General features: G+C 43.5%; 1 protein-coding gene across 5 annotated transcripts in view; it reads left to right on the top strand.

Moving 5' to 3' along the window:
* The first annotated feature begins 828 nt into the window (after nucleotides 1–828).
* The window catches only part of SLC39A11 (solute carrier family 39 member 11), a 641,085-nt gene continuing 629,825 nt past the window's right edge, over nucleotides 829–12,088 (top strand). For 2 of the 5 annotated variants that reach the window (XM_073560128.1, XM_073560111.1), the window contains exon 1: nucleotides 829–938. Coding sequence is in view for 1 of the 5 variants with exons in the window: in XM_073560102.1 (XP_073416203.1) it covers nucleotides 990–1,022 (33 nt within the window). In the remaining 4 variants the exon portion in view is untranslated. The other 3 variants (XM_073560135.1, XM_073560120.1, XM_073560102.1) reach the window with 2 other exon arrangements.

Genomic DNA, 12,088 nt, shown 5'->3' with positions numbered 1-12,088 from the left:
GAATTTTTTATTTTTTACAAATTTCTGAATTTCTGTTACTAACAATAATAATTAAAAACATGTATGTTTGATATCTCTGTAACCATAGTGACCTTGATAATCATGTTACAAGGGCACTATTATTGCACAATGAACGCTGTAAAAACAAAACCCCCCAAAAAGCAATGCCAGAATATATTTATTTTTCATTTTCACCTCACTTTGTTCAATTTTTCAGTATGTTATATGGTAAAATGAAGTGTCATTCAAAATTACATTACTGGCCCAATAAAGAAAGCTAAAAACAAGCTCTCATATGGAAAAAAATTAGAAAAGTTATGGCCCTTGCCTTGAAACGATAGTGGGGAAAAAAAACAAGAAAAAAAAATTATCCAGCCATCAAAAAGTTAATTATAATTATTAAATTATATATTAAAAAATACAATAAAATTTGTGAAAAAAAATAAGTTGATGTGAATTAAATTACTAAGTTATTAATGTTGAAAGACGGTGATAGAAAAACTTGAGAAAAAAAAAAGATGCCGCTTTGCATAATCTATGCAACTTCTTCCTGCACAGCCATTGTACTACTGTTCTTCCAGGAATGGACTTAACAATTCCAGTAAGAAATTAATAAAACTTAATTAAATGTGCATTAATTAATTCCTCAGAATCCATTAGCGGGAGATGCACATCTCATTACCATTCATATTTGCATTTGCGCCCGCCTGCACGAATTTTTGCAATGTTTACATTTTCGGCCGCCCAATCTTATTTTTCTGCGGATACGAGAAACAAAGGATTAACAAGATTGACAAAAGGCTTATCCAGTAATATTTATCCCAGAGGCGGCGATTCAGAGGTTTCTACCAATCGTGTTGCTCGAAGGGTGTTTCTGAGACACGTGGACAGAGAAAGCAGGAAGTGCTAAATAGCGGCGCTGTGTTGAAGCTGGACAGGTGCGTGTGGGTCTTTGGGTTACGGGTCGGGATAAAGTCCAAAATACTATCATGGCTGCAACATTTTACCCGTCGCCTTTAATTGTGAGCTTGTTAGTGGCGTAGCTTTGCTGTATTTCTCTTATGCCAGTGGTGAATGATATTTGTGAGTGAAAACCGTCATTGTTAGTGCTGTGTATCGTCCATTTGTCCAGTCTGGGGAATTCTGAGCCTCTGTTTAAACGTGAGGTGATATATACTGTATATTTATGTCATGATATATGTTATATCCTGATAGTCGCGAGCTCTGGGATGTGGGAATATAATTATCAGTTGTCTTGTCTGCTTTGTGCCAAATTTTTACCTCATAGTTAATGGAAATGTTGTAGGTGCCATGGAATGGCGCGGTTAGTAGTGACCACACCATTTAGTTTTTTTTCTCAGGGCTTCATTATAAGAGTGCGTATGTTCAGACCTTGCACTATTACCAAAAAAAATGTGACCGTGGCGAATCTGTGACATGATGTATGCCATCGGCAAGAGGCAGACTCCCTCATAAATGGAGTCTGATGGGTTTATTGAAAAAAAAACAAAAAACTCAAATCGTTGTGCTTGTTTTATATGGATTCTTTTTTTTTGTCAAATATGAAGCAATTTGTGAGAAAGTCTCCAGTGCAAATCTGAACAAGGTCCTTTTAGACGAGTCAGTACACTGTGAAAGTCCCAATTATCAGCCAACAAACACCCGATGATCAAACAAAACGCTTGTGTTACAGAACCACTCAGCACCCAGAATATGTTGTGCAGTTATATGTATATATAATAGATTCCATGTGAGATGCATGTCCCTAATGTATCAGCAGTGTCTGCCCTCCCCCCCCCCCCCCCTCGGGCTTCCACTAGATCTTTTACTGTAGTCCTCTTTAACTTCTGGTAGTTATTTTCCATTCATTCCTTTCCTCCTGTAGAAGGGGTATCAAATCCCGCTGTCTGCCACCAGTGTAACGGGGTCTACCCAAGCTGGGGTACCTCTTTCAGTACCACCCCGTGTTTACGGAGGTCCGCTCTGCGATGGCTGGAGTCTGAATGAATGACGCTGGCTGGAATTCCTCTGAGTGCATGGGCGCATATAAAAGATCACTGCTTCTCCATGTATTTCCAGTCTGACAACACTTTACTCACAGAACACAGAATATATCACACAGATACAGAGGGCCGGCCAATAGACAAGCGTCAGGCCAGACATGCATTACAAAAGCCACAGGTGGCCGGAGCCTGCGGATGTTTACTGTGGGAATTACAAAGGTGGGGGGAGGGCGGAAACTGCTGATACATTAGGGACATGCATCTCACATGGAACCTATTATATATACATATAACTGCACAACATATTCTGGGTGCTGAGTGGTTCTGTAACAGCTTGATTGTCAGGTGCAATGAATTTTATGTTTGTCGGGTGCGATGATTTCATTATCGGTGGTACATCTCTTCATAACTGGTGAGGCAGTAAATAACCGTTGATCAACAGGCGTTTAATGGCCTGAACATGCCTGTCTGAGTGAAAATGATGTGCACACAACGTCTTATTCTGAGTTTTTCAAGAGGAAGACACTGCAGGAAACCACACAGGTTTTTTTTTTTTTTTTCTATTTTCTAAAATACTTTTTTTGGTTGTTGTTTCTTAAGCGCTTTTTCTACAATTTTGTGCGCCAGTGTTTAAGCTTTTTAGGGAAAGTGACAAAACCATTATTGCTTTTTCAAGCAAAATCGTTCATAAAAAGTCTTGAGGGTTCCCATTGACTTCTATTATAACATATGGCACGTTTTCAGTGCGTAAAACGCCTGAAGAATCTTCATTTCTTTTAACCGCTTGGCGTCGTTGGATACCTCCACAGGATTAAAAGGGAATCTGTCACCCTATTTTTCGCCTATCAGCTGCCGGCACTGACATCAGGGGCTTATCTACAGCATTCTGTAATTCTGTAGATAAGCCCCCGATGTAACCTGAAAGATAAGAAAAAAGAGTTAGATTATACTCACCATGGCGTTCGGTCAGGTCCGATGGGTGTCGCCGTCCCATCAGGCGCCTCCCATCTTTTAATGGTGACATCTTCTTTGCTGCCTGTCGTGGCTCCTGCGCAGGCGCACTGCTCTGCCCTGTTGAGGGCAGAGCAGAGTCCTGCAGTGTGCAGACGCCAGGAGAGGTCTTGCGCACTGCAGTATTCTGCTCTTCCCTCAACAGGGCAGAGCAGTGCTCCTGCGCCGGAGCCACGACAGGCAGCAAAAAAGAGGACGTCACCGTTAGAAGATGGGAGGCGCCGGACCGCAATACGCATCGGACCAAGACCGGACAACCCCCCCCCCCCCCGGTGAGTATAATATAGCTCATTTTTCTTATCTTTCAGGTTACATCGGGGGCTTATCTACAGAATTACAGAATGCTGTAGATAATCCCCTGATGTTGGTGCCCGCAGCTGATAGGCGAAAAATGGGGTGACAGATTCCCTGTAAAGATGAACAAAAGCCGTTTTCCTATAGAAATGAGTTAGCTCAGTCTTGTGAACGTTTATTTCGAGCATTTTCAGGTGGGTTTTCATCTCAAAATCAGCCTGAAAAAGACACTGTGCACATACCCATAGGCTATGATCACATGGATTTTTTTTTTTTTAACAGATCTCCTCCAAAATCTTCCTCAAAAACACTTGTAGAACGCTATTAACTTCTACAAACATTCAATGTTTTGGTCACCGAGCCTCGTAGTTGTCACAAGGCCAAAGTGATAAGGTCTTCATCATGCTGGAAAAAGCATTGTTCATTACCAAGTTGCTCCTGGATGGTTGAGAGAAGTTGCTCTTGGAGGATGGTTAGTGGCCGTGTTATTCGACAAAATTACGAGTGAGTCCCCTCTGTGGATGAAAAGCCCCCACACTTGAATGGTTTCCTGATGTTTTACTGTTGATAAAACTCACGTTTTCTTTTCTGGACAATCATTCTTCTAGATGTCCCACATCTCCTGGAGGGGGCTTCATCAGAAAAAATAACTTTGCAGGAATTATAGAGATTGGGCTGCAGAGGACTGGGGTAAAGTTATTTTCTATGGTGAATCCCCTTCAGATTTTGGGGTCTTTCCATCTATTGAGGGGGCTCACTCACAATTTTGCCAAACACATCCACGAATAAAGAATAGAATCTAATAATCTGTCAAGAACTTTGTCTCCCAACGACCCAGAAATAATTTGATGATGAACAATACTTTATCTAGCATGATAGAAAGCATGTCATAGGGCAAAAGTGACAACTAAGTGGCTCGTTGAACAAAACATTGACATTTTAGGTCCATTGACAATCTGTGATCTATCCTTAAAGAGCAAGTGGACAAACAAAATCACAGAAATTGTGATAAAATCCTTAGGTTGACATGCTTGACATCTCCTCCGTTCATTAGTTATGGGACTGCCAGAAAAAACGGAGCCCGTTCCCTGTATTTTTTTCAGCAGGCTCATGAAAAATGAGTGAAGCAGAGGCTGAATGTGGGCCAAGACTGGACCCTACAAAGAACTGTTCTTAAGATTGCTGGGGGTCCTAACCTGTTGACAGGCGCTAACTTGCTATTTTGGGAAATATAGTAAACGTGATGCTTGGCCTAAGTGTGTCTGTCACACTTTGCACATTATTGCTTTTTACGCCTTGCCGGTTTACATTCTCTGCATGGGGAAATCTATGATATTGATCAGTAGGTTAATTTAATGTGTTACTGATGGACCATAAACATAATCATTGGTTGTAGCATTAACCGTTGACCTGCACTAACATCGGAGACCTCTTCAGTAAGACTTTCACCTGTAAACGTCAGTTGCCGTTTACCATCTATTAAATTGATGTAACTATAACCTAATCCAATGTAATTAGTGCTTCCCTCTTCAAGTGAATAATGTATCCCCTACTTCCCCTCCCAAGTATTAAAAAGGCAAATTTGCCCATGAATGGCCAAAGGTGCAGCATTATTACACCACGTCACTAAAAAAAAAATAGATAAAAATAATAGAGAACATGTTTTCCCTCCTTTTTTTTTTTTTTTTTTTTTTTTTTTTTTTGTTTCTGCAATTGTTAACTGCTCCCTTTTCTCTACAGGTAGTAATAGACAAGCCTCCTGCTTCCATAGTAAGCACAGCAGGCCCACACTCCTCTCATTAGTCACAGCAGTTTGTCCATGTTGAAGAACAAATTTTCTCTCACCCCGGTCCTTCCTCAGCTGGCAGTAATAAGTCATTGAATAAGCTCCTCCCACTACCTCTGCATTTTCAGCAGGACCCCATTAGCCCTATTAGTTACAGCAGTCCCACAATAGTGACAATTTTTTCCCCATTAGTAATAGTCATGGATTAGGCTTGTCTCAACTCTACCTAGTAGTCACAGCAGTCTCTCCTTGGCAGACAGTTATAATTATTTACCAACTCTGCCTAGTAGCCACAGCAGTCTCCCTGCACTAGTAATTAACCAAAGTTTTAAGCCCCTGTTACACTGCGATATCGCTGTAAAGTCACCGATTTTGTGACGTTGCAGCGATATTGCTAGCGATATCGCTGCATGTGATACTTACCTCCGACCGGCTCCCCCGCTGCTCATCGTTGGTCGCGTGAGAAGCTCCTGGACCATTTCTCGTTGGGCGCTTCCTGTGGCGCTGACGAGCGAGGTGTGGAGGCGGGCGGGAGGACGTCAGGATCGCCGCTTCTGACAGGGAAGTAGCGACCCCCGTCCCCAGCGATGTTGCTGGTGAGATCTGCCTGTGTGGCAGCTCACTAGCGAACACTTAGCGATGCACCAGCGATCCATATTGTTGTCGGGATCGCTGGTGCATCGCTACGTGTAACGGTACCCTTACTTTCAACCCACAGCATGCCATCACTCCCCCAAATTGTCACAACGGGTTAGTTTTTAGGCCTGATTCACACGTCTGTGTTTCTTTGTCTGATTCTGAGCGGCTGCTGTTCTGACTCAAACTCAACAGCGACATAGACAAATATGAGGCTGAGTTTGGGTTACGGACTATCATGCATTGCAATCCGTAATTAGACTGTGCTAGATATGTGTGAATTCGGTCTTACTCATATTTTCTCCAAGAAGGCTGTAATAGTAATTTATTTAAGCTGGTTCCTGAGTAGACATGTAAGGCCCACACTGCCCCCCTCCAGTAGTCAAAACAGTTTTCCTACAATTAACAGTTCATAGATTGAAATGGCCTTCGTTTCAGAGTAGGTACAGTTCCCCAATCCTTATAGTAGTCACAGCAGCCCCCCAGTAGTGAGAGCCTTCTCCATATACTAGGAATTAACAGGTTAGTTAACTCCCTTTACTCAGAATCAGAAGGCAGTAATTGTCATGGATTCATCTGGCACCTTGCTTCCTCAGTATGCACAACCCCCTACTAGTCACAGCAGCTCCACCTTGATTAACAGCAACTTTGCTTTCACCCCCTTTCCACAGCAGGCAGTGAATAATGGATTTAACACAGACTTCAATTTATTTTGACTTCTGTCGCGAATGTTGGGAGTTATACCAAATAAGCCAGAGGGCTTATAAAAGTGTAGCTCTTGCTAAAAGCTTTGCCATTTGTTCAAGTTTAGAGAATTACAGTTTTAGAAACATTCGAGTGGCAGAAAATTGCTGTTCATATGAAACCAATCTGGTGGTGATGAGGTATGCTACAAAGGAACGAGCACTGTAGAAGTGGAGTCACATATTGTGATTAGGGATATGGAGGGTTCAACATATAGGGGACGGCCATGGGTAGCTTCCGAGCTTCTAATCTGGAAGCAGCGGCACCGTAATTAAGGCTCTTATGAGCTTTTGTGCCTGGTGCCTTACTGCCATTGTGATTTCTGCTGTTGGATTTATTAACCGCTGCTTAATTACAATTCTTTCGTAGCCAGGAGTGATGTGCTTTGCATTAATGTCACTTTTACTCGCTTTCATCATGTGGTATTAATTTTCCTTTTCCAATTATTTAGTTTCTCACTTAACAGAATAGGAAAAAAGTATTTCCAAAACTTTTCCCCATCGTGAAGAAATTACAATGCTACACCTGGCATAACGCACACCCCGCAGTGCTCCGCTTGGCATAACGCACACCCCGCAGTGCTCCGCTTGGCATAACGCACACCCCGCAGTGCTCCGCTTGGCATAACGCACACCCCGCAGTGCTCCGCTTGGCATAACGCACACCCCGCAGTGCTCCAAATAGTACAATGCAGCCAGACCCCACAGAATATAATGGTGATACCGTTGAAGGCGCGATGCAGAGGGTAGCGCTGGCACTAGGCGCCCCTGACTAATGGGCCCCATAGTGCCCCCATGGTCTGCCTTTCTGCAGTATGTTAATATGCCAGATGGAAATCATTATGGCTGTCCAAAACATAAAGTTTAGCTTTATGTACGACTGTTCATGCCTCTTCTAATCTGTTTTCAGTTCTATTTTAGCTGCTTTATGACAGCTTTATTTTTCTTTTTTGTGCTATGTGTTTTTTTTTTTTTTTTTTCTTTTGTATGTATTATAGATTCTTTTTACTGTGAAGGAAGCCATAGCATTAGGGATTTTAATAGCACCTGTCCTCCTGCTAAATCATGAGGCTGTTCTACCCGTTTGCAGATTAAGGCTGGAGTCACACTGGCGACAAAAACGGACGAATGCAATGTGAGAAAAATTCGCATTGCAATCGTCCCATTGTTAATTTATGGGGTAGCTCCCATCACCGATTTCCCCCCCCCCCCCCACGGCTCTTTTCCTCTGGCAGAAACAGCATGCTGCGATTGTCACTGATTATCGGATCGGACTCGCCAATGCAAGTCTATGGGTGCGATTAAAAATCGGATTACAAACAGACCACAAGTGTGACTTGCGATAAAATCGCAAGACTTCTCCATGTGACAGGAAATTGCATCAGGCATTGTCAGGAAGCTTTGGCATGCAAATTTCACTGGCACCAGTACAAAAAAAAACAGGAAGAACGCCTCCACAGACTTCTTCCAGCATGTCGACGCATATAAACGTCAAAATGCTCATAGTTCTGGTCCAAGAGAGGACAGAACTATGGTACCAGAGAGATCCCCACTATACGGACTGGGCACGCAAGGAGGCAGCGTGTAGAAGAATCTGTTCCCAGATGTTCCCTGGTTATGCGGACAGATCTCGGGAGGAGCAGGAGCAAATTAGTAAGTTCAATATTCTAAAAGTGTTTAAATTGCACTATAAAAATGTGTAACCATACTTAAATTTTAAAATTTAATATGGTCTATGTAAGTTACTATATGTGGCCTCCTTTCCCAAAAATCATTTTTAAAGTCATGCGCCACTAATGGCTGCATATTAGCCCAATCTAAATTACACATCCCTGACTGTTGGCCCCATTAATTTTTTTCTGACATGTATTGCAATCATTTGCAAATTGTTCTCACAACAAATGAGGTGCTCTTCTTGTTTTTTTGTCCCTATCTTAGTCAGTATATATCTATATGGTTTTGTGCAAAAAAATAGATGTTCTTATCCATACATCTTTACCTCATGTTTTTCTTCCTTTTTCATTAAAGTGGTTCTGAAGAAGGTCCTTTGTAGTAGGCCTGAAAACGTTACTCCTTTTTGTTGTATTGGTCATGAGCCATAAGAAAGTGAATTCCTATAAAGTTTAAATATGCTTGCTAAATATATTTTTATCTGTTGCTAACATAGTCATATGTGTGGTCTAAACTCCTGTTTTGTTTTATATTGCAGTGACTGATGTAACGAGGCGTTGGCGCAGCTGTAGGGACACATATAGGAGGGAGAGACAGCTGAGGGCCCTTAGTGGAGCGCCCGCAACCACCAAGAGGAAATACCTCTACTTCGACCGCCTACATTTCCTTGCTCCCGTGTTGGATTTGAGCCCGTAAGTGCATGGCTTGATTATTATTATTTTTTTTTTTTTAAGCTCAAATAATAATAATTTTTTTTTTTTTAAATTCTAGCACGGAGTCAAACCTTACAGAGAGGGATATGGGTTCCGACTCTGAGGTGCTGATAGATCCAGTGAGTGATGGTGCTGCAGGGGCTGGCCCATCTTCAGCACTTTCAAGATGCACCCCACCACCACCAGAATCTGCTACTCAGCCAGCACATCCCGAGGACCAGGGCAACAGTAGCAGCCCCACCATGCCTCTGGACACCTCTCCCCAGCCTTCTGCCATACCACGGCGAGGCCGGCGCAGGAGAGAAGGAGCAGCTTCTGGAACAAGGAAGCAGGTGGACAGAGGTGTCTTGGACTACTTGGCCACAGCTGCTCATGATGATGGGGAGGAGGCTTATGGACGCAGTCTGGCACAGTACCTCAGGGCAGTTCCCTGGGAGCTCAGGCTGCGTACCAGAGGGGCTCTACAAATAGCCCTTGACGCAGGCACACCAGCCAATAATCCCAGCACTGTAGTTAATTTTTTGGAAAGGTGGCAGCTTTCATCAGAAAATCAAATACATATGCTGGGTGAACATCAAGTGCCAAGTCAAGCAGCCTCTGAACCTCCTCCACCACGGATGCCAACACCTCCGCCTCAGCCTGCACCAATTCATAATGTGCCTCCACAGGTCCAATATATATGGGCCAGGGCACACATGCACAATATGGCCACTTTAACTTACCCAATCATGGGTATGGTAGACATGGCCATATTGGGGGATATGGCCAATTTGGGCAGCCCAACAATTTCCTCATTACCCCTACCCAAACCCACAACTTGATTCTGCCAGGATGCAACAGATGCAAGATCCATCTGGCAGCGCACAGGGGGACAGTGAGGTTGCCCAGCAACCAAGGCCATATGTCCAAGCAGGACCCCCACCTTCACCACCCCCAACCTACCATCACTTGTAGGTTGGCATTTGTTAGGGTGGTTTCACATTAGCGCTTTTTAAGCGCACGCACGGCCGGGGGTAGCTCCGCCCCCGAGCCGGCTCTCTGCCCGGCGTGCCCGCCCCTTGCTTGTAGCGCCGCCTCCTAGCGCACAGCGGCGCCTGCGATCGGCGCACCCTATCTTTAGCATAGGGTGCGCAGATCGTGCGCTAGTTGCGCTTTGACCTGCGCTGCGCACTTTTGACGGTGCGCCGTGCGCGCCAAAATCAAACTTTTTGGATTTTGGCGCGCAAGGCGCACTGTCAAAAGTGCGCAGCGCAGGTCAAAGCGCAACTAGCGCACGGCCTGCGCACGATCTGCGCACCCTATGCTAAAGATAGGGTGCGCCGATCGCAGGCGCCGCTGTGCGCTAGGAGGCGGCGCTACAAGCAAGGGGCGGGCACGCCGGGCAGAGAGCCGGCTCGGGGGCGGAGCTACCCCCGGCCGTGCGTGCGCTTAAAAAGCGCTAATGTGAAACCACTCTTACTCAGTGGCTGTGTTTTTTTTTTTTTGTTTTTTTTTTAATATATATAAACAGTATTTATATTTTTGTCTTGATATTTTGACTTAACAATATGCTATATGTTCATAATGTTTTTTTTTTTTCTTTTTGCATCCAAAAAAATATTCCAAGTATTAAACAACTTAATTCACAATGTGTGCTTGTTCATGTTCGAACATGTAATGTGTTAGATAAATCCAACAGTAAACTAGTCACACAAAAGGTCCAGAAAAAATAGTTTGATAACACAATAACACAACAAAAAAAACACTACATAGATAAGGCATCCTCTTGCCAGGGAGTAGCACCCTGAGGTGTAAGAAAATAAGTAGTGAACACATCACGTACTTTGAGTCCAGGGATGGGACGATGGGGTGGGATCACATGTGTCCTAGGCCCACACACGTTGTTAGACTCAACTTCAGCACCATCAGGTGAGGAGCAATCATGAATTTGTGTGAAGTTATGTAGGACCACACAAGCTTTGATAACTTCATTTACCTTAGCTTCACTCAGCTGACTGGAGGACCTGCCATTTGGCACAAAGAATACCAAAGGAGCACTCCACCAGTTGTCGTGCACGTGATAGGTGCAAGTTAAATATTCAACACCGGTCAAGTTTTCTACGGGAATATGGCCTCATGACATGTCGGGTCAATTGAAAGGCCTCATCTGCTACAAGAACATAAGGCACCGGTTCAAGATTTGAGTCTGGAAGCTGACCTGGTGGTGGTAGGTCCAACTGATTATTACACAGCCGCCGACCCATAATGGAAGAATTGAAGACTCGGGAGTCTCCAGTTATTCCATAGGCCCCAATATCTACATTTATAAACCTATAGTGAGTGTTGACCAGGGCCAAAAATATTACAGAAAAATATTGTTTATAATTATAGAATTTGGACCCTGAGTTCGGCAGCTTATGCACACGGATGTGCTTCCCATCCAGGGCTCCAATACATTCAGGAAACTGGCACGTGTCGTCAAATCCACGGGATATACGCAACCAGTCTGCCATTTTGGGCTCCGGCATGACCACTTGATGGAGTCTGGACCAGATTTCTGAGCAGGTAGATCAGACAATGCCAGATATTGTGGATTTTCCAATTAAAAATTCTAAATGCAGAGCAGCATATGAAAGCCCAGTGGAAAGGAAGCTAAAAACAGGAAAAAAAAAAAAAAGATATCCTTCGCCTCAAAAGCGGATGGACTCACATTCGTCTCCGCCTTCTCGGATCCACAATCTCAGGGTAGGGCTCACCAGAACGTCAGGATATAACCCAGTGAAAAGAACACGCACGGTGTTAAAAGTCAGTCTGTCTGTCATGTTTAGCACAAAACAAACAAATTCCAAGCACAGACTCTATTGCGAAGTTAGGAGGCTCACACCTGTTGTAGAGCCAATAAATATAGGGCTTGATGATTATTTAAATTACCGTATATACTCGAATATAAGCCGACCCCTCCCCCAATTTTGCCACAAAAAACTGGGAAAACATATTGACTCAAGTATAAGACTATGGTGGAAAATGCAGCAGCTACAGGTAAATTTAAAAAATAAAAATAGATACCAATAAAAGTAAAGTTAATTGAGACATCAGTAGGTTAAATGTTTTTGAATATCCATATTGAATCAGGAGCCCCACATAATGCTCCATACAGGTCATGATAGCCCCATAAGATGCTCCATAGAATAATATGCCCGATATGCTGCTCCATAAAGGTTATGGCCCCATAAGATGTTCTATAGATTATGC

Source organism: Dendrobates tinctorius, unplaced genomic scaffold, assembly GCF_039654945.1.
Source record: "Dendrobates tinctorius isolate UK_male_01 unplaced genomic scaffold, ASM3965494v1 ptg000014l, whole genome shotgun sequence".
Taxonomy (NCBI): Eukaryota; Metazoa; Chordata; class Amphibia; order Anura; family Dendrobatidae; genus Dendrobates; species Dendrobates tinctorius.
This window is presented reverse-complemented; position numbering and strand designations above follow the sequence as displayed.